The sequence below is a fragment of the Aythya fuligula genome, chromosome 5 (assembly GCF_009819795.1).
Source record: "Aythya fuligula isolate bAytFul2 chromosome 5, bAytFul2.pri, whole genome shotgun sequence".
In the NCBI taxonomy this organism is placed as follows: Eukaryota; Metazoa; Chordata; class Aves; order Anseriformes; family Anatidae; genus Aythya; species Aythya fuligula.
In genome coordinates this window covers 25417818-25442029 of record NC_045563.1, presented here as the reverse complement: position 1 = coordinate 25442029, position 24212 = coordinate 25417818, and the positions used below count along the sequence as shown (strand labels likewise).

At 39.6% G+C, this 24212-nt stretch overlaps 1 protein-coding gene across 1 annotated transcript in view; it reads right to left on the bottom strand.

The window, feature by feature from the left end:
• The window catches only part of LIN52 (lin-52 DREAM MuvB core complex component), a 40419-nt gene that overhangs the window by 15367 nt on the left and 840 nt on the right, over positions 1-24212 (bottom strand). Inside the window, exon 5 of the mRNA XM_032188245.1 lies at positions 23225-23308. Within this exon, the coding sequence (XP_032044136.1) occupies positions 23225-23308 (84 nt within the window). The remainder of the gene's footprint in view (positions 1-23224; positions 23309-24212) is intronic.

The window sequence follows — 24212 nt, the reverse complement described above, 5'->3', positions numbered from 1 at the left end:
ACACATAGCTAAAGTGGTAGAAAAACTGATTTGTCACAATGAAATGGAACAGAACACTACTCTGAAGAGACAAGGAACTTCTATTCCTGAGGAAGGCCAACACAGCAAATATCCTAGAATTTGAGGCCAGGTATTTATTAATACAGAGGGAATAAAAAGTCAGCTGACCTCTAACATGAGCAACAACTTTGTGACTTTTGTGAATAACAACATGTTGTGGTTGATCAAATTGCAAAGCTTCATCAAATGTCTTAACAGTTTCCAGAAACCTCCAATGCTAAGGATACCAATAATTTCTTATAAAGGACATCTGGGCCTTTCCTCTTGTGGTAACGAAATCAAAGAATTTCTGGACACTGGTGGGATGACTCCCATCATCTATCCTGCCTTTTAGACAGTCTATTGAATCACCTGGATTAATAAATAAATAAAAGAGGTAGACATGAAATAGGGTCTGGCATGAGGTCCATATAATTGGTATAATAGGTACAGCAACAGACTGTATTCCCAGGCCCTCAAATAAAAAAAATGTACTTGCTGACATGAAAAACCAGCAATTGTTAATAAACAGATATTCTGCTCTTCAACACTCCATATGGCAATCTGATGGATTAAACACCAGCAGTGTGATCACTCTAAAAGCTCATCGTGAGATGATCTGGGAAAATCTATCTACAATTTACGAATTCTGGTTAATTTAATTAAAATGCTGCATCACTAAGTGCCTTAATATGTAGAAAGCCATAAGCTTGTGAGGCTCCTGGCACATGCCTGTTTTCAGAAGATGCTGCAGAACAAACCAGCGAGAATCTCTCCTCTTTAACTAGGGATACACAAAGGAAGACTCCTGAACTAGAAAATCGGTCTAATTTAGATGCAGGAAGAAAAGAGCAGGAAAAAAATCCAAAAGAGGCAAGCAGAAGGACAAGTGGTAGAGTAAGACCAAGGATGACAGTAGAATGAGAGGAACAAGCTGTCAAGGCACTGGGGGCTTCTCTGAAAGGTGCCAGCCAAGGTAAAGGAAAGTAGATGGGTTATAAAGTTAGTCTGCATGTTGATAGGGAGAGAGATTCAGGAGAGGAACTGCAAAGTCCTTAGATGTTCTCATGTTGTACTGAACGCTGCAGAAAGGTGAGAGCACAAAGACTGGCAGAGGCACATACAGATCAGGGCTTTTTTGACCTACATCTGTCTTTAATTGGCAACTGTACCAATTAAAATATGACTGGATTCAAAACCATTTATAAAGTCACCATGGTCCGTGCTTTTGAGAAGAGCTTTAATGCAAACTGCCCTTGAGTTTGGAGATTGAGAAAGGATGGGCTTCAATGACTCAAGGATCCAAGACTGTAAATACATGAGGGGACGAAGGCCAGGAAGTCCCCAAAGAGAAACAGCCCACGATCAACACACTTGGCCAGAGGTAAGCCCAATGCTGTAATCTACCTTTATGAAGGGAGGTTTGAGATCTGGCTTCTTCAACTGAGACAAGCAACAGTGCATACACAATTAATTATTGCAATTTAGCTAAAGGGTGGTACCTGTTCATTTTCAATTTGGTGCCAACACTATCAAAGAGAATCCATGAGGCTGAGCCAAGCGTAGACACTTTCTTCTTTGCTAGAAGCATGGTTGGGTGAAAGAACACCCATATTCCCATGCAAAATCTCTTACAAAAAAAAAAAAAAAAAAAAGGTGGTCAAGCTGCTGGAATCTGGAAGCAGATGATAGTCTGGGGAACTGAGATGGAAAACCTCTTCCATGTCTGCAGCAGCTCAGGGTTAATGGAAGACAAGGCACTACCAGTGCTATCATTACTATCTCTGAAATGGACTTGTATACATTAATACTTCTCTTCCATTTAATATCTACTTTTGTTCTTTATTAGCTAAAGAGAACTTAGCAGCAGAAGCTGAGAATGCTTCAGGGTTTCCCAGGCATGATTCCTAACATGTAAGAGGAGTCTGGAAAGTAGTGTTACCAAGGAGCTGTCATGGAAGAACAGACAGGAGATTTCCTGCTACTAGTGTCTCAGTCCACACTAATTCAGCAAAACATTTTTTTTTTTATTTTTTTTTATTTTTTACTTCTCCTGCTTGCAGTCTCAAAACACTCTAAAATCAATAGAAAAATTTTTAGAAGGAAGCAACATCAAGTTTCCTCAGAGCCACACTCAGCTGAGGCTCATCTCTTATTAAAAAACGTTAAATAATTTTGGATTTTGTTCTGCAGATGGATTATCTGGTATTATCCTGTTTATTTGGAGAAACAGGAGCAGTCCCTCCAGAATGGCAATTTGTCCCCCACTTACACTGGCAGATGAGGTTTTGCCTGCAAAAGAGGATCTGCTGACTTCCTGCAACAGAGAATAGGGCATGCGAAGTCGTGAAGAAGGCCTGATCATGTTCTAAGTCTAGCACAGTATCATAAAGAAGGACTGTCACCTGTTAAAGCGCACTTCAGCTATATTTCTACAATGCATTGCATAACGAGAAATAACATTGATATTTTACAATGATCATCCTTGTATTAACCTTTCCCACATTAGCAGAACTCAGAAAATTTGACATGGAGTAAATAATAAAGCCACATGCTTAGTGAATAAAATCCTGATTTGAAAAAAGCCCAATCACATTTTTCTTTCAATATCCAATATCATCTCCATGCTTCCTCTAGACTATTTCCAGCTGCTTTTTAGGAGAGGCATCTGAGCATGCTGGAGCCAAAGGTAATTATTTCCCTATTCAAATAGAAGAACACTGAACTTCTACACTATCAAAAGCATAAGGACCTAAAAAAAAAAAGAGCCCAAGACTGAAAGCAAGATGGGGAAAAAAAAAAAATTCCTCCCCCCAAGCCTCCTCTGCTTCAGAGAGACCGAGTAGGCTGGTTTCAAAACAAGAGCAAGTGATATAACCAAACAAAAGCAGATCTGAAAGGTGAGCAAACCCCACAAGCCACACAGTCATTATTACTGTGTCGACAGCACACTTGTTAAAAATGTATATTTTAATTTTCTGTATTGCTAAAGGTCCCAATTTGCCCAGGGATCTAGCTAAGCTGCCATTTTCTACCACGACAGAGTCTAATCTTTATTTAATGGATTTAGCATCTATCTTCACTAGAGTGGTCTCTAAGGGAAAGGGGAGGGGAGTATGAAGGGGCATGAAGAGATGATCAGAGCCCCCCTCTCCTTCATCCATCCGGCGCTCATGTTTGTGTTCAAAATTCAATTACCTCCTTATTGATACTTCACAGAGATATTTAAGCTGCAAACATGAAGCCCTGATTTCCCAGGGGGCCATGCCCCTCTCTATTTCACTGCTTTGCTTCCCCCAGGGTGAATTCCTGAGGCGTCCATATTAATAGGTAATCAGTCACAATTCATTTATTAAACAGCTAGCAAGGTTTATCAGCCTGCCCTGATTAGCCAGAAGAAGCCACTGAATTCCTAATTTATTTATGGAAATGTAAGTGTCTTTTTGAATTCCATTCATGAAAGAGCGGGGTGCTGTGGGCCTGGCACACTGAATTCTAACAGGAAAGCAGCAGAAAACCCAGGGACTGGGGACTCTGCAACTTCAGCCTGGGAAATACACCACAGTGACACTACCTTGATCAATAGATTTAGGGCCAGAACCTCACAGAAGCATTCAGAAAACAGCTCTTCAGAGAGCAGGCATTGCCACCCGCTGCAGCCAGAGAAAAGTCCTTAAGTGGAGCAAGTTACATGGTTAAGCAACACTAAGAAACTGGGTAGAAATAATGAAGAAATAGAAGTATTAAGGAAAAGTTTCAATAAAACATTCAGAACAGTGCTGAAGACAACTGCCACGTAACACAAATATACACATTTACACAAAAAGTTCAGCTTTTTGAACATTTCAAAAGTTATTTTTGCTATCATCAATCCAATCAAAGCCGTTTTTAAAATGCAACAAATGTTGCCACTCTGTTTTCCAACTAAGACACAGCAGCTCAACGATGCTGCTGGATTACCAGAAAGGGAAAACGGGTAATAAGAAAAAAAAAATCATTCTTCTCTATTGTTTAAATGAAAAATGGAGAAATTGATAAAATAAAGCAAAAAGACTTATGCACATATGTACCACATCTTAAGGCACCTAGGACACATTTGCCAATAACATAAAGCTTATATATAGGCTGCCTCTAAAGGTTCAAGGCCACCAGGGCTAAAAAAAACACCTTTTTATTCCTTTCAAATCTGCAGTCATCTCTGAAACTTAGATTTATCTGAATTTTACCAACCATAGCTACTCAAATATAAACCGATTAGGAAGGGAAGACTACAGAAAATGTTTATTTCGATTTTCTTCCCCTACAAAACTGCCAAGTTTCACTGTTTCCTGCTCTGCATTTAGCAACTTTCCTGAACAGTTCAACTGGCAGGTAAAAATTGGGATTGTGTTCCTAACCCTGCACACGAGCAGGATGTCCCTCAGATGGGTGCAACAGCCAAAAGGTTGGGTTTAATTCATTTTTTCCTTAGTGTTTCAGATTTCAAGACTGACAAGATTTAATGATCTACAGTGTTATGTGCACTACAGACAGAAACATGTTTTAAAAGGCTGTATTTTTGTAATATTAATTCTGAGACGCTTATCAGACATTTTGTTCAGTTGTTTCAGTACTCTAATCTGGTTATTAACTGGCTAGCAAAGCACTTAAAGCTAACAACCCAGAGCATAAATAATGGAGGGTGCAGATGCCACCAAACAATATTGCATTACACACAAAAATTACCACCGTTCAATAACGATTATTTGAAAAATTATTTAAAATAGCAATACAAAATCCTACATGGCTTAAAACTGGCTACGCCTATGTCTACCCTCTGAATTTACAAGCAAAAGCTAAATTGGTACACACAAGGTTTTAATTTGCTTAAAAACTCATTATGCAGAAATTTTACTAGAGTGCTAAAATCTATATAAAAATCCCGCTTCACCTAAACTAGTGCAACCCACACGCTGAAATAAAAAGATGATTTCCTCTCAAGCTACAGTGGTCAGACATGGAAAGATGTAGTGCATGCAATAAATACATCCAAGCACTGGGAGGAACGAGTATCTGAATTCTCCAGAAGCTGAATGCTGCAGGTGTTTAAAGTCAGGGGTGGCATGGGGAAACGAATCCTGGAAGAGGCATCTTTCACCACCTGAAAAAGTAATCAATCGCCTAATTGTTATCAGCCCGTGTTTTATGCAGACAAGGGTAATTCAATGTAGATTTCCTACTATGAAGAGCAGCTTCTAGAGGAAGGGAAAAAACAGGATTTGTAGTGGCAGACATCACACGATTGTGCAACAGGCCCAGACATCTCATCAGGATGTGGCTCTCAACAGCCAGTTTCTCCAAGCCTCATTGCTTGGGAACTGCCAATGCTACCTGTGAAAATAAAACAACCTGTTCCCCTCCTGCATCTAGCCATACTTCAACCTTTTCCCTCTTCAGCAGTAAATTCACAGTAACGATTTCAAGCTATGACTTTGTGGAATAAATAAGAGCAAACACACCACTGAGCAGGTTAAACAGGGCACTTGTGCATGTTCTCATTGTGAAGCTCACTGAACTTCCAACCCCATGTTATTTTCACTGCCTCAATACATAAGTTCCTTACACAGAAAAGAGCAGCACCATTCAGGACAGACGTCCACCCCATGCTGCCCAAACATTTTGGAGACGATGAGCTATAGTTACTTTGCAATTATTTCTAGTCTTCACAAATAGGAAGAAAGCTTTCAAAACACAATCAAGTTAATGCAATGCAGCAGTCTTCCTAAAACTGAACTTAATTGCTCCAGAAGATGCAAACTGGTGTCGTTTATATCAGCAAATGCTTCTTCCTTGGTTATGCTGAAAGCATCAGCACTAGCACTGGAATTATTACACAATGCTGCTTATGTTAGCACATGCACACAGGCAGTGGGCTTACCTGCCAGCTAATTTAGCATTACAACAGAGGACACAGCATTATAATCTTAAACTGCTCAACTCGTTTTCAAATTGGTCATTAGAAGTCCATACTAATGAACCAAAATCTCATACAAGAAGCCCAGGAGAACCCAATATGATCCTGCACATCCAGCGAGCTCAATGCAGAGCTACAATTTTTGTCCTTGCATAAAACCCAGAGGAAGGGTCTGGAAATAAAAGAACCCAAAATAATACATAGGTATTAAGTCTTTTCTAAATGCCACTGGACACAAACTGATGGTGAACACCTATTACTCTCCTGCAAATTACTGTTCACACTTTTGTCCTGCCTCATCCAGTCATCCATCTTAGCCATTCATTTCCAGCTCTCCCACAAAGCCCATATACTTCTAAGGTTACTACAGTAATGAACTGCAGGGTTATAATCAAGGAAAGGATAATTATTTCCCGTCTTTCTTGCACACATGGTCAGTGCTGATAACAACATACTTCTAGTGACTTACACAAGGAACTCTGCAAACAGCATCTAGAAAAATTATTTCCTACACTCCTTAAATACTGTAGCTTATGTGGCAGCAGTTCACACGCACAGCAGAACATAGTTTAGGATAAAAATGAGAATCTCTAATTGGCACTGCAGAGAAAATTAGATTGTAATTGCATATGCTGTATTTTGCTGATGACAATGAGGTTAGCGTTTGCAAAAAAAAAAAAAAAGTGTTATGAGATCTTTAATGACAACAGGTTATTAAGAGCTTTATCATATACCTCATCGGAAATGTACCATTTCCAACAGCAGAGAGCCCCCTAGAGCTACTGCAGGAAAACGGTTCAGGAACCCAAGGCTGCTTACTGCAACATCTGGGCTCTCTGGCACTCTCCTCCAACTACTGACCAAACCAGATTCTACCTGCTTTAGCAGAACAGAGATTAAAATCTGGAGGGAGAAAACAGAAATCATATTTTAACTGGAAGAAAATATGGAGTAGTTATTTGTTGAATTGCCACTGGACATAGGAGGTTTTAAAATATAACAAGAGGTTTCAGAAATATCATGCATGTACATACAGAGAGGTTGAAATCATACAGGTGTTGGTGGAACACCCCCAAATATCCAGAAATCCGGATTTTAGAGTAAAGTGTACTGGCACCCAATTAATTGGCACTTCATTGTAGATGTATGTGCCCTGCAGCACAGAAAGCTCTCCATGTGGAAGCACACAATCAGTGTAAGATAATTTCTACACAGAAGACTAAAATATGTTCTGCTGAAATTTGCTGTAATAAGCTTCACTAGCTTTCAGTAAAACAGTGCTCAACAACAACACATGAGTGAAATTTAGCCAATCAGTATTAGGCCCCCATCCATTATCTACATTCTTGTGTTTGTGCTGTAGCAGCTAATAAATAAATATATCTCCTCAAAATTAAATTAATAATGGAAAATCTCCGCTTACACAGTATGGAGTTCCTTATTCCCATCTCTCCAATTACAGTAAAAAGCCATCAGATAAATCATAGGAAAGTAACTGAACCATCTCGTTTAGCTTTACTGTCAAGACTTACAACTCTGAAGAGCAGTAAATGCATCTTTATTCTCTCCTCATTGTGAGCAAAGATTTCTGTAACAATAACATTTCTGAAAGAATAAAGCCACCCATTTTTTTTCAGAACCAACCAACAATACGCAGCATTTGGGGACAGATATCTGAAGCAGAGCATACCAACCACAAGTCTGTTGCCATATCCTAAGAGCCTGAGTTCACACAGAAAGTTAGGCTCATAAATTTCAGTGTTTTAATTCAGACTTACCATGATAAGAGTTTGCAGTGTGCTCAGGGAACAAGCTCTTGAACACTTTCAAAAAAAAATCCACAAACAGCCTTCAAACATGCTTTCATGGGGATGTATAAAGTAATGTTTTATTACTAAAATAAATTTCTAAGAGCAAGCACTTCACTGGAAGGGGGAGGTGAAGAACAAACTTGCAATGAATATGATGAGAAGAGGTAGTATGTTTACTCCGCTGGCAATGGCATTAAGCACCCTTTTTTGATCTCCAGTTAGAGCTCAAAAAGACACAACAAAACCTTCCTGTACAGATGGAGACAATTCAAAATGTCTTAGCACCCAGATAAATTTACATTTGAATTGGGTTGTATTTTTAATAGGGAAGCAGGCGATAGGTAGCAGTTTATAAAAGAGGCATGTAGTGAATTCTCCAACACTATTAATTCATTTTAGGAAGACAGGATTTTTTTTTCCCCTAAAAAACGGTTTTAAAACAAGAGAATTCAGACAAGAAATTAATTCAAAGCCCCCTAGCCACATGATCAAAATGGTTTCATTTGACCTTCTAAACTGTACTTCTTTCCCACATTTCAGGTTGGGTTTCACTTTCAGGCTGCATTTCCTAGAATGCCATTTTTAGGATGTTCTAAAACCCAAACAGAAATGCTGTCTTGAAATCAGTCTTTTCAGAAGACTGCCCACAAACCTGAAACCAGAGGTTGCTACACCTAAAGAATAACAGGCAAGCAAGAGTAATAACGTCACCGTCACCACTTAAAATTCATTACGTGGATGGAAAGAATTAGTACGACCTATTATAACTTGTCCTGAATTTACCAAAGTTCTTCACACTGACATGGGCCGAGTTGGGTCTTCTAAAAACAGATCTTAAACCAAAAAAAGAGTTGGCACCAAGAAGTTCAGTTCATTCCCTTCCCCTCCCAGCACATTCCTGCCTTATTTTCTGACCTTAAACATCTGCTCCACTGTCGCATGATGATCCTGTCAAAAAAAAAAAATCTACCTTCAGCTATTTTATCCTTTGGAGGAACTGCTGTAAGCATCTTTAATTTCTCTTCATACCTTGCAGGCATGACCATAATCTGCCACTTCATTCCCTAATATGACTCTTCTTAAAAGTCCGTTATCTCTAACCTAATCCATGTAAACTCAGGAAAAAGAGAAAGAGACAGGAATCCCCTCACCACTCTAACGAGGTTTTAGAGTCTTTATCAGATTGCCCAAAAGTAATATTCCAGCTTCACTTTCATGGTAAAAAATGGGAATATAATCTGCTGGATTCATATTTGATAGAGAACTAGCCCAGCAACCAGGAGTATACACAAAAGATAGTCTACTGCAAACAGCCCAGCTGTCAGGTGGAACTTGAGAAGGATCTCCCAGTATTGTGTGATTGCTATGTGTCTGGTATATACACACTTCTGAGCACCCTCAACAACCCTAACAGGGAAAGTGTTTTCCATTTCCTATTTCATTCCTAAAGAGAACATGCAAAAGAACTGTCGAGGTCTCACTGTTCTTTATCTCCTCTCCTTGGTCATTCAGCTCTGTGAATAAATCCATTCGTTCATCACAGCTTCCTCAAGGCACAGACGTTCTTCCTCTGTCCCAGCCAGCACCAAAACACAGGAGACCTGTTATTTTCACTCTACAGGCTCTTAGAAAAGACCAGCCTTGAAAGGATCAAAGCCACAAGAGTTCTCAGTCCAGTGCAACAGTATCACGCTAGATACAATGAAATCACAGAGGAGAAGTTTGGTATTTTTTCTTATAACCAGTGAAGTTAAATCTCTTTAATGAGAATAAATTGTATAGGAATTAATACCAAAAAAAAAAGAGGAAAAATAATGAAGTTAGTCTAAAAAAACTCGTAAGATGAAATAAAAGCAAATCAAGTTTTACAAGGAGATTATGTCTTACATTATTAGACTAATGGATATAGCTGCAAAAAAATCAGTAAGCTTTCAAGCAATTATTAGCTCTTTAATTAAAAATCATATTGCATTATCCTGTTACATTTAACAAGATCCTGAAAAAGGACTACCTAATAATGTCAGAACAGATATATTTGCTAACAGATGAAGCTCTAGAAGCTTCACATTTCAGGGAGTGCACCAACCACTGTTGGCAGGGTTGGGAAGAAACCTCTCTGTGCTCCTCTGCGGCTGTGCAGAACAACGAGCAGGTCTTCACATGGCTGCCGCCTGTGGTCAGGGGACAGAATACTGCAAGGGCACTGGTCTGATGGTGGCAATCCTTATGTTCCTCTTAGAACTTGTTTCCTGAACTGATGTCATGTTGTGATCTGTTACTTCTGGCAGAGAACATTCCTCTGACCCAATGGGCTTCATCTGCCTACCTCAACACAGTGCAAAAAAAAAAAAAAGGCTGAAAAAACAGAAGCTGCTATCCTGGCAGTGAGGGACACAGTTCCCCCCTCCAGCTATTTCTATCTCGAGCCCACTGAGATATATATATATATTTATTACTATATTTTACTACATTACTATATTTTGTCTCAAACCTATCTTCAATAATGAATTTCTAGAGGAGAAAATTATCAGAAATTTTTCACTGGTTTATGTAGGTTGGTCTGCTCTCTGTCCTAAACCCCAAAAGCTCATGGCCATAAAATCAAGACATACAGATACACCAGGTTATTACAAGATTGTTTTTCTATCTTACTCCTTTGTTTTGATGCCTAACAAACTACAAATAGCCAGCATTATTTCCACACTATTAACACCAGTGATCCTTTTAGTTTTTTGAAATAAAATTGTATCCTTTTTTAACCAAGTACAACCTCCATGAGTGAAGATCAGTGTAAGAGAGGATGGGACCGAGACATGAAAGAAAAGGTATGTTCAGGTGAAATCAGTTGTACACACCTGTGCAGAGCTATAGGCTCACACTGCAACTGGAGAGGAACAAGAACACGCAGCCATCCTCATCCGCAAGGCATCAGGGCAATAAACTCGATGTGTAACGTGAGAGTCTGAGCAGAGTCCTCCGTTTCTTTTCCCTCCCCCCATAAAATGTGTATTTCTGCAGGAGATATATGGGAACTAGTTATGAAAGTCAAGCAATTAAAAGGCATTTCGGGGGTATTCACGGGACTGCACCAGCCACAAGTGCCTGACAGCTCGACGCGTGTGCGAGTCCCTGGAGAGCCATCACACTTCAATTACTATCACTAACATTAGTCATTATCAGGCTGGCTTGGGTCCCCGGGGAAGGCAGCTTGTGATGACAATATCCAGCCTCTCCTTGTAAAACAATTCATTAGGCAAAGCGGAACAGCTGGGGCAGCCACGTGGAGGTCTGCGGAGCGGCTGCCCCACTGGGACCTGCAGCCCCCCTTCCCCTTTCGGAGAGGGGCAGCCACCACCCCCACGACAGCTGTAAAAGCCCCCCGGGACACTTCAGGTTTAATCAGCGCTCCTTATACTCCAGGGAAGCGTTTGATTGCAAACTTAAACTAATGGCACTCAGAAGGTTACGACAATCATCAGATAAGAGGCTTTAGGGCATTTTTATCTTGTTCTAATGCTCACAAGCTAATGAGGCAATAAGAGACAGACACTATCAGACATGGTCTAGCAACACTACACGCAGGGGATGTTCACAGCGTTTGCTGGTGATGCAAGAGGGAAGTCCCCGAAAGATCCTGCAGAAGAAGGCTTCAAGCTCAGAACAACTGAAACCCTCACTAAAACAATAAAATGCTAGGAGGATTTTCACATAGCCTCGTACATATTATCACCTGATCCAAACCAGAGGAAACTGGACAGGAACGGAGCAATACCCCACCAACATCCCAGCCTATTCCACAAGTACAGCATATTTTCTTTCTCATTGCACAAACGCTGGCAGAACTAAACAGCAGGACTGATCCTTACATACTGAGCAACTCCACTGCCTCCGAGGTAGGTCAATGTACCACAAACAGGTAAATAATGCCTGGTATTAGTACAGACTAACTGTTATGCTAACCATTTTTAACCTTTATGCAGCTTGCAAATAGAAATATTTTTATATATGATGTCTGCAAACGGCTAGAAATAGGGTTGTTTTTCTTAGGTACCTTACTTAGGCTCCAGGCCAAAGCATACTTGATAGTAGGCTCTGTTTCATTATCACATTCTCACTGTACTTCTAGTAAAGACACAATATGCTAATCATGCCTTCCTGTGGCATTTAATAGGAGCAAGCAGGGGATGATAGAGAACAGCATACAGAATAGAATATGTAATGACACAGGCTTCATATGCTGTTTTTTTTGTTTTGTTTTTTTTTTAATTCTGTTTCCACTGTCTTGCAAAAGAAAGTTACCTTACCATGAACTCCACCGTACAGTTGTAGAAATAGGGGCATGTGAGAAGGCAAATAAAAAGGCCAAGCAGAACAGCGGCCATTCCAGAAACTAAACAAAGATCCCCAAAGTCACGTCCTGGTGAGATTTTCACTAGGATCAGCTGCAACCATGCAGCAAATAGGCCCAACTACCATAGTGTGGAAGAAAATTGCCCAGTATGGAAGGAAGTAGCTTTCACTCCTGCCAGAAGTCAAAATTTACAGGAAAATATTTCAGAAGCAATACAGGGATAATAATTCAATTATCTGTTAATACAGAGGAAATGTTCTATTAACATGGAAGCAGTAGAAAAACATAATTGGATTAAGGAAGAAAAGGCAAAAGAAATTTAAATAATAGATACAGAGCAGTTGCAAAGGTTTTAAAGTCCCTGCCAGAGCATCTCCCAAGATTTGTATGGCATTTTTGTGTTTCTTAAACCATAATGGAAAAATGCACATAACCTTATGCTTGATCAAACTTTTCCCCATCTTCAATTCCTCCACTGACAGTAGTCTACAAGTTATCCTGTCAGAATGAGAGTAGCAAAAAATAGGCTTCTGACAGTATAATGTAAGAACATTTTGTTTGTAGTCATGTTTCTTTCTGTGCCAAGCATGTGGCAGGTAGAAATGCTTTAATGTGACAGCCCATTCCCTTACTTTTGTGGCTAAAAGCTCTTCAGTCAAGCCCCATTGACCCCCCTGCTTGTCTACACGAGTGATATTGGTTACGCTGTTCATTTGAGCTGAGACACACAAGAACCTTTGTGTATATGGAGGATCATTCTCTTCCTCTGCTTAAAGAGCGATACTGAATGCACTGTACCTCCACCTAAAGAGAAATAGGTTCCCCAGCCTCAGTTGCCCAGACATAATCCACTCTGTGGATGGAAGTATTTGAAAGACCATTTCTCATCCCCCAAAAGTCTGAAAGCCACCACTTCCTTAAAAAAATCCTTAGGTTTCTTGCTCCTAAGCAGGCTGCTCATGTGGAGGCACACCAGAAGAGTCCCACCTGAGATCTCCTGCTCGAAGCTGCTGAGCTGAACCAACTGCCTGGTGCTGTGTTCAGGTGATGTTGGGGAATGCAGGCTTTGAGTTAACTTACTCCTAGAAAAGATCTTACATCGGAGAATCATCAGATCACTGGATGATTTTGGATACAAGGGCTCAGGAGGTCTCCTACTCAAAGCAGAGCCAATGATGGGGTCAGACTGCATCACTCAAGGCTTTATTCAGTGAAGCCTGGAAGATCTCCAAGAATGGAGGCTGCACAGTCACCCTGGTAGCTGAACATCATCCTCAACTGCTTGGCTGACCAACACTAATACTCCAGATGTCCTCACAAAGCACAAATTACTACTGTGATAAACATACTAAGAATCATTCTGAAAACTAATGGTGACAGATCTGGTGAATGTGCACAAAGTTTTCAAAGAAGTATGTTTGTTCAGCTGGTCTCCAGATTAATCAGATCTCTTCCTCCCCACTAACACTGCAAAGGCTCCTTTCTCCTAACTGGTGGAAGTATGTGTATCAACCTTCACTCCATCAATGTAAAATTAAGGATCCATCCATCAAATAATTAAAATTAAGGCAAGTAGTATGAAGTAGTGGATAAAGTACCTTTGTTTTACAAAAATCAATCACCTACACAAACAGCGACTGGGAACATAAACAAGGAGAGGGAAAGGAAAGAAACATCCCAGACATTTCAATAAAGATCAGGTAAAAAGCAGAGCAGAGTAACTCAGCTTTTATTTTTTTTTTTGTACTGAGCACCACCCATTAAGATCAAGAGGAGTTTTAACAGCAGTTATCTGCCAGATATTTGGCCACTTAGCACATGGTCCTTACACGTAACTTTGGCAACCCAGTTACTAGACCTAAGTGGACATTGTCAAACACTCAAAAAGCTTCACTTTGTATTTCCAACATTAGGCTTCAGGATTAACAGCCATGCAAAGGCAGATATTATCTTAACATTTCTAATGCTCCTACGTCTATGAGACAGCAAATAGTCAAAAACTATTTGCACAATCACAGATACTGTTTATTATGATCTCCCTTCTGAAAATCATGTCCAGATGACTTAGTAAAGTATCAGTGAGCTGCACATACCTGACATAATGAAAGTTGGGTTTTCATAGCCACTTTCAATTTTTAAAATTAATTCTAAGAGAAAATTGCATATTTAATGTTAACAGAAGTTAGTAAATCATGGACAAAGAATCCAATCCAAACCACATAATTAACAAAAGAAGATTCTACATACAGCATGTAAATACATACTGATACAAGTATCAGCAAGAGACATCAAACAGAAAGTAACTGCAGAGAGAAACTGCAGAAATTTTAACTTTGACATATTTAAGAGAGTTTTCTGAATTTCCTCCTCTTCAAGCTCCACCAGCATATACCTCCTCCTGCAGCGAGCTGGCATCTCCATCAATGCCTGGAGATTCAGGTGCTATATTAGTACCCTCCATCGAAGTCCACAATAGCACTTTCCCCAATAAGGCAGGGAGAAGAAAGCTAAGACGCAGAAATTTCTTGAAGCTTAGAGAAATATTTGTTCTACTTCACAAGCAGACAGAAAACATCCTAAAGATCCCTGAAATGTTGCTTTTTTTTCTCCATTTTTTAAATGATATGACAGTTACCTAGATAGTGCATTTGTTTTATGGTAAGAATGCACAATTTATGCATATGGTTAATATCATATTTTATATCATCAGTAGACTGAATCTCCCTGGTTCTGTATTTAGGAACAGTCTGGACCTGCTGTGTTTTTTTCTGCACATAGAGGGCAACCGCACACCCACTTATTTAAAAAAAACAATAGCAGCCAAGGTCCAGACTCAATTTCCATCCTCACCATTGCAACCTAATCTCCTGGCAAGTTAATGCAAATCAAAGCGAACACTTCTCTGACACTGGTAGCAAAGCGTGTTCCTCTCCCAAGAGAGACCTGTAAAACAGGACAGTCACTGACAGCAGTACAATTACTGACACAGATACAGACTTTATGGACATGTTTATCTCTGCTGTAAATCCACACTCTCTCTCCACTCCGATTCATGAGTCATAAAGAAATTGCAGATAATGAAAAAGTTGGAGAAATTTACAGCGTGTCGGAAACCTCAGACAGCCAGAAGAAATTAAAGAGCTGACTGAGGATAAATCACACAGGTACAATTAAAACTTCCTATACCTTCCTCACTTCCAAACTGGGGCACAAGCCAATGGAGATGATGAAAAGTTGAGGTCATGACTCCTCTGACTGTAATTATTTCTTAACTACCTACATGTCAAAATTAGCCAATTCACAGATCATGTATGAGTGCCAATCTCAGGCTGGCAGTCTCATGTCTCACTCTTCCACCACGAAGAATCCTGCCAGTAAATAAACCACCCAGCAAGCAGTATAAGGAAAGGTGATTTCCTCGTCCCCCTGCAGATGCAGAGTACCTCTTACCATATCACTGTGCATTAAAATGAAGCAGATCTACGGTGTGGGAGGAGGAAATAAAGAGAATCAGGAGAAAGGCCAAGGTTTCACATGGAAATCATGGCAGCTTGGACATTACAGTGACAGGGTTGTATAAATACCCTAAGCAATACCAAGTGGTCTTTTCACCTTTCTGAAACAGCCAAGTGATGACTGAGAATTACTATGAATGTAAATCGAAAACAGCCTGTATTAACTCTGTATTTTTCCAGAAAGCACACACCTGGTAAGGAAAACAAAACCAAGCATTAGCATTTCCATCGATTGTATAGTTCCAGAAATACCCTCTGATCATTTCCCAACCCACAGACAAACCATCCATAATGTGAGACATTTTCTGGGAGAAGTCTACTAATTCAACTAAGTAAATCTTTATGCTAACTGCATATTACAGAAATCCAGTGTCCAAAGAACATAATTTTATTGTCCAGCTATAAAAATCTGCCTTCAAGCTTTAAAGCACGACATATATACTATTTCACAAAGTCCTTGCAAACACAGTACTAAATAACAAAATAAGAGAGAAATATGCTTTCAGGCAAAGCTGAAATGCAATGAAAATTCATTCAGCAAGGCAGCAAAATGTAAGGGAACTGACCAAGAAAAACTGTTGCTACAAAGAAAATTCTTCACAGAGCAGAAATATTACATGGGGGCATATCGAACCATATGCATCTCAAACCGTTTCCCTCCTAAGCAGGATAGCCCACATCACAACAACAAATAAACTGTGTATTTTAACCTTAGGGACATAATGAGCACTAGACCTGGCATAAAATACCTCTTCCGAGTCTGACGTACTTGGAAACAGTATAGATGATTCCAGAGCACGTTCTCTTCCTCCTCATTTTAGATGAACACAAACACACTAGCTCAAGAAGCACTATGCTTCTGGAAATGCCGGCTTTTAACAAGAAGAAAGCGAGCATCCTCCTTACTCTTGTCAGCAGTCAAGATACTGAGAACATTGCTGCATCTTCCTAACCACGGGCACCAAGACTCTTGCTGTCTTGGATCCACATCACGCGATCCTCCTTCACTTCCTCCTTCATTCTGCAAGTTGGGTTTCCTTCCCTAGCTCCACCATTTCTTATTTCTCCAAGGAAACAGTCATGTTCAGCAAAGAGCCTCCTCTTCTGGATAGATTCCAAATCCTCATTTTGGTGAATAAGAAACAGTGAGGAACCAGTTCCCTTTCTGTGCAACTTCCCAGACCGCAGAAAGGGAGCAAAAGCTGGCAACATACAGCTTTTACCAAAATGGGTTGACATGAGAGATTCCAGAATATATCATGAGACCTTATTGCTCCCTACAGCTACCTATAAAGAAGGTGTGGGGAGCTGGGGGTCAGCCTCTTCTCACAGGTAACTAGTGATAGGACAAGAGGGAATGGCCTCAAGTTGTGCCAGGGGAAGTTCAGGTTGGCAATGAGGAGACATTTCTTCTCAGAAAGAGCAGCCAGGCATTGGGACGGGTTGCCCAGGGAGGTGGTGGAGTCACCGTCCCTGGGGGTGTTTAAGGAAAGGCTGGACATGGTGCTTAGGGACATGGTTTAGCAGGTGACATTGGTGTTGGGCCAGATGAACTTGGAGGTCTTTTCCAACCTTAGTGATTGTATGAGACTCCCCACTGACACCTCAATATTAAAATCCTCTTTATTTACACATGCCTGTTAATCTGTTGGTTTCCTGAAAATGTAAGAATCTGAAATGTTCTGTTACAAACAAGTGTGCACACAGTCCAGAAAAGGCACTAGCCAACTAGAAAAGACACTAGTAACTGTACTGCACTAGGTGGGGGCACATTTGCAAATGTAAAGTAGGGCTTCTGAGATTAAAAAGCCTCCGTGTTAATTGACTCAGGACTAAACAAAGAGCAGTAATGGTCAGTACATATTTTTAATTTGATCAATTACATCATTAACATCAAGTCTTCTGGAGTACACTGCCACTAGTTTTGCATGGAGCCTAGAGGCAATGTGTGTATCCATACAATGCGCACACAGATCACAGAATCATTTTGATTGGAAAAAACCTCCAAGATCATCTGGTCCAACCCTGATGCAATGTGTGTTGGTACTACATGTAGACACTCCTTGAAAAGATGATCCATTACAGAAAATGAAAGATGTTTTAGTAAGGTGATAAATGGTCCTCCCTCCTTTCCTTACTTCCATTCTAATCCAACAGCTTACACGAAGTCCAAGTTTAATGATAAATGAGGTGTTGTCCTGTTTTTTAAAGCTTAAAAATAACACAAGCTCAATCTACCAAAGACAGTCTTCAAGTCCCTGACTTACACCTATCCTGTGATCAACATCAAGGGGAAAAAAAAAAAGCATCAATGAGTGAATTCACATTCAGTCATGTTGGGAAGAGCTGTAATAGCTTTGAAATTATCTGTGTCAACAGCAGGCTGCAAGGATCACAGTCAGAACTAAGTGTTTCAAAACATGCCACAGTTAAATTCTGCTCAAGGAAAGAGGAAAAAGATGGAACTGCTCTACTTCTCCAAACCTCCAACAAAGCTGAACTTGCAGGCAAGAGATCACGTATGACAGCATTTATCTGAGAGAAATGAAAAAGTGAAGACTACCAATCTAAGAAAGAATGGCAATCTGTAACTAGCCTGGAGTTCAGAGGGACTCCCTGTATGATTTTCCAGAAATTTCAGAGGTTTGTGAGGCTGCAGAGGGCTACAATTCACAGCCCAGGACAGCTTAACTTGGGAGCAGGGTGGCTGTTCCTCATTCCTATCTCCATCAGTCTCTGGAAAGTTCTCTCCATTATACGGACACCTCAGTGATTTCTGGTAGCAGATGCTAAACTACCACGCATTACAGTCCAGCCTATTACTAAACTTATAAAAAAGGAAAAAAAAAATCTGTCATTCCACCCCACCATCTCATCTCTAAAAGGCCAATGGCAAATATCTACAGAAGAGCATAAGACCAGGGTGAGCACCTAGCCCAACCTGCCTCGTAATCTCTCCCAGCTTTTTACATCTCCCAGATTTCTATCTAAGCCACTGGTGACCTCTCTGTGGTCAGACACTCCTGATGGATTTATCATCCAATAATCTGTCTCACTTATTGAATAAGATAACTCTGGGCACACAACCTTCAGAGGCAATGAGCTCTTGACTACACCAGACAGTGATTTTATCCTGACATTTTGTTCTCTCTGGCTCCCATACTTTGAGAAAAAGTGAGGAGTTGTTCCCCATTCCCACTTCTTCTGCATTCATCAGTTTCACACACCTTTTTCACATACTGCACCAGTTGTCCACCTCCATGCTAAAAACCCCCAGGCTGCTTATCACTAATCCTGACTGACATCCCCCACAGCAGCCAGGTGTAATTCCTGGACCCCTGACAGCCAGCATCAAGCAGCTCTTCCACTGTACACAAGCTACCCAATTTGCTTACACATGCTGAACATGTATGGAAAATAAACAGGCATTGCACAAAAGAAAATAGAAGCAAAGTTGATAGAGCTCAGTGAAAACCATGGCACACAAACCTATGGGGGACACTTGGCTGAATATTTATATTTATTTATACATATATATGTCTCGCTGCTCTTGAAGTGTGAGGATTTGACATTGAAAAATATAGTCTCTTACATTCCTTATCTTACAGGAAGAAGAGCACGAACAGCTTCAATTCCAAATAAAAACATAATCTAATATAGAAGAGTAGACTAACACTGCTGGTAAGGAAATTGTAAGAGGCATTCATGTTTGTGCTGTTAGTTATGCCAGATTTTCTAATGTTTAAGACAGATGCTGCATACAAGCACCATTATTTCCCCTTCCCAAATACATCAGGCCTTTAAAAGACCAGGCTTTTCAGGAAGTCTTATACTAATGAACTTCATTGCTGAAGCTATACTATGACAGCACAGCAGCCTGATAAATGTTCTAGCATCAGTGAGATTTTATAAACAGGAAGCATGGTTGTGATACTGGGCATATATACACACTACAGAACTTCTGAACTAGTCTAGCAAGTGGTACCCAAAGACATTGGAAATTCATACCAGGGCTTTCCAGAAGTCTGTGGACAGCCACATTCCTTCAGAGATGCACTGCTTTCTCTGATTCTCCATCCTACCTACTTTATCCTTTCACAAATTGGTTTGTTCCAAAGTTTGGCAAAACAGCAACAACAAAAAAAAAATTAAGAAAACTATGGTTCTGTGGTTCTGTATTATTCTGTGGTGCAAATAAGCGCTGAGTTATGGAAGATCAGTCCGTCTTTAATAGGTAGTTTAATGGCCTGTATCTTAGTAAAAGGGAAATCAATGTTTGGGAGATCATTCAGTCAGAAACTGACAAAACACATGCTCACTCATCATTTATTTGTTTAAAACAAACTTAGGATAGTTACAAGGTATCTGCCAAACATAAACCTTTTAAGCTATGAAGAAAAAAGCCAAGTCAGCAATTGATTTTGCACAAGTATGAACTCAATCTATTAGGTACTACTGAAGCTGGAGGAATTGGATAAACAGCTGGAAGGATCAAGAGCTGCCTTATTCAGAGAGAAGTCACTGTTCCCTCAGAGGAGGGGGAGGGAACCGGCATTACCAAATACTGCATAACCATTTCAGGTGGCAAACATCTCTCTCAAATTGTGACATTATCATCCCTAACTCTGATACTGTTGTGTTATCAAATAAAGCTAGTGTAGTCCAGATGCATGCCACACTGCACAGAATCTTAACAGAGGGCAAGATGCTCAGCTGCTGAAATGCCCATAAAAAATACTGCAGGAAGCTCTGTTAGCATTATCCCAGTTCAAATGACATTCGCTGCATCCAAAGACCTCTGACATTAAAAGGTCACCTCTGAAGTTTCTAGTTGCTGTTTGATGAACTTAGTGTTACAATCAAAGCATGGCAAGTCTATTCAGTTTCACCCAATTGAGAAACCAAGTCATGTTAACAATTTAATTCAATTCACAGAAACCATGGGGCATTCAACAAAATAGCCAGGGTTATAGAAAGTAAAGGTAAGCCTATAGGAAAAAGAGGAGGAAAGTTAGTTACAAAGAGCATACATTTGTGAGATGCACAGGAAAGCAAAAGAGACACAGAAATTCATGGCCAAAAAGCTAGGGACAAATGGTACTACATATAAGAATGTGGAATCCATGTAGTATTCAGCCATTCCTAGACAAATGCAGTAGAGATGGACAAAGCATGCAATATAGTTGTTTTTTTTCCTGTATTTATCTAGAAATATAGCTTATAGAGTTATGTCACAAATGAAAACATTCTTGACAGCGCAGGTAGACATTATAACATTCTTCTGAGTTAACTCTATGTCATCAGATCCTGATAACTTGCATCCTGTATTTTTAAAATATCTTGCCAAATAGTTCTGTGGACAGTAATGTTCACTGCCAGTAACTGCTGCACCACTCAAGATGCTCCCAAAGACTGAAAAGCCTGTGCTAGTATTTTTAAAGAATGTGTAGAATAACCCAAATGATTAGGAGTATATCAGCCTTCCACTGATCCCCGGCAAAATACTAAGGCAGTTCATCAGAATTTAAGAAAAAAGGCATATAATTATTAATTTAAAACTGTATCTTGTTAAATTCACTGCTCAGATCTCAATTTTAACATCAGAATACTGCCTTGATAAAGAAAGCTTTTGAAGAGGTACCCAGTCCCACATGTCACTTTGCCTCATGAACTACAATACAAATTTACAAGAAGGGTGCTGTGAACTGATTCAGTAACAGACTTCATGACATAACTACAACAGGAAATGTGTCACAGAAACATGTCTTGGGAAAAAGAAGCTTCAAATCATGACTGAAACTGTACATTTTAAAAAGTATCAAGAATTCTATGAGAAGCTTCATGCTGCCATCTAGAGGAGATGGGTCAGCATGTTTTTTTAATCCTGTTTTCGATAAGCAGTTTCAATGATCAGCCACATAAAACGTGGAGTAATGCATTTAAATGTACAAAGGTATAATCAAATCATGTACCTCTGGACCAAAACCACAAGTCTCTTAACTTTAATAAATGAACCTTTTGTACATTTCTTCTTGTTTTCTCACTTACCTAAATCTGCAAGAGAAAACTTAAAGACAGTATTGGAAAAAATGGTCCTGAGAGGCCCTGTTCAAACTCAGTACTTCATTTTCTGTGAAAATTTTCCTAAGATGAACGTATGTTATGACTTACAAAGCATTATGTATATTACAGGTTAAAGGAAAGTAGACTTCATTGACAACTAACTATGTTACAAACACAAAAAGAGCGTTCATAAGCCTTAAAAATTCAGGAATTCAGTTACCATAGACTAACAGTTTTAAATCTCAGATCTCAAACGTTTTTTCCTCACTTGGTCTTTTCGTATTTATTTGTTCTCAGTAAAAATAAATGCAACATAAAAATTTCTAAGCTTTGTGCACTTAATGTAACTTATACTCTGCTTAAACTCCATTTAGTATAGCAAAGCTCTTTGATGTGTAAGCCTACAGCTTAACTAGGAGAGCCAATCACCCAGTCTTTGTATTTGACTAAGATTTCCATCATTAAAGTATAACTTCTACGCCCCTAAATGCTTCTTACAATCTCAGAAGATATTAGCACTGAAAGTAAAATAAACTTTTAAGTGCATGGAGTGTGTTCAGTCTTAATGACCTGTTGATAAGAAAGCATCAAAGCATTCTAGGCTTACAGTTGGTAAGCTTTCAAAGCTCTGTGCATAGAACAAGAGTAACTGCAGCTAAAGTCTATGAAAGGCCAAAATTAAGCAAAGAAAGTTAAATGTGTCAATATGCACAGGTAGTGCTTAAAGGAAGCACAATCCCCTTGAAATCTTCAAAGCTGGATCAACCTGTTAACATCAGTTCTAAATGTGATTATGAAAGCAGCAGCTTCAAAAAAATTGATAAAAAATGGTTGTTGGTTAAGTGGGATGAAAGTCAATTTTAGAATGCAGCGACAGCACCTCCTGCTACAGCCGACTATAAAAAAAATACAGCAAGTACAGAAACAGGAAGCATGAGCACTAATTGCTAGCAAAATCCTACACACCATTTTCAAGGTGTAGGCATTACACAAAGATTCACAAAAGTAATGCTACAAATATTCAGAGAAATACCTTCAGCACCTGTACAGGAACTGAAGGAAAGTTACCTGATTTATTTAAGTCAAATGTAAGTCAAAGTGATATCTGGTAATTCCTGCTAAGATATTTTCCCCCACACAGGTAGACTGTAAGCTGGAGCAGTAGGCATTCTGTTGTGCAGGTGCCCCCTCCCTGTTTCTGAAGGTCACAAATTACTGTGTTATCTTATCACATTACTAGACCTTAACATTCAAACTAGAAGTCAAAACCCAAAGATAAGAAATTCTAAATGCACCCCATTAGGCTTCACTGCACCCAGGGTAGACTTGTTCAGGGTAGCACACTTTCCCATCAGATCTCCTACTGTACCTCCACAACTGTGAGATATTTGCCAAATCTGTCAACCCTTTTCCAACTAGAGGTGCACCACAAACAGATGTTTTAATGGGAAGATTTGCAACAGAGTCGGTCACATCCATGCATAGAACTTACATTCATCCAACCCCAGCTGGTAAGCCAAGTTCTGCAGGCCACGAACCTTCTCCATCAGGTTAGCTGTAGTGAGGCTCCCCAACTCTAAAAAGAGAGAAAACCACAATTTTTAACACTGTCTATAGACCTCTGGCTTGTTTACAGACCTCTAGTTTGGCAGTTTATATGTTCACTATTTCACAGAGCATTCAAATAATACTTTCTACAATTTGTTTGAACCGCACAGACTGTGTTCTTTAATCCTTACAACTCAGACATGAGAACCAGCAAAAAGTTATAGCCATATAAAAAGCAATTTGTCCTACTTCTATCACAGAACAATTCAGCTGGAATTCATATGAGAAAGAAGAGCAAGCTCAAGGAAGATTACTACAAATGCCTGTAATACACTGGAAATCCATATGCTAGCTAGCCTTTCTGTAGCTTTTCATACAGCCTTACGAACAACCATTCTACTGGAGATCTCAGGTACAACAGTGAAAACACACTCACATATCATCAATTCAACAAGCCACTCAACAAATCTCAGCTGCTCACCAAGCTTAATCATTTGAGGTCTACCAAAAAAAAACACCCTCATGCCTCTTCTCAACAACAGGAGACACCTACTGTATTTCTATAGTAAATTATTAGTAAGAGAAGTAGCTGAAACATAACATATAATGTTACACAGGTTTAACTATTTCTTTCTTGCTTGTTTTGAAGAAAACAGACAGCCTTTGATGCAAGGATATTTTCCTGGAGATGACAGAAGTAACAAAAAATTGAGGTAACTGACAAGATAGCATCTTCAGCTGGAGATTCTGCAAATATAAGGGCTAGAGATCAGAGGCCACAGGGCTCACTGATAGGAGTTTCTTGCTTTCAGAAGTGAAGTAAATTAATGGGATAATGAAATTAAAACTAAAAATAATAAAAGCACGAACTGTTAGGCATCCAGGACAAAAACTCTGAAAGAAAAGTTGAGCAGCACAGAAGGATCCCTACA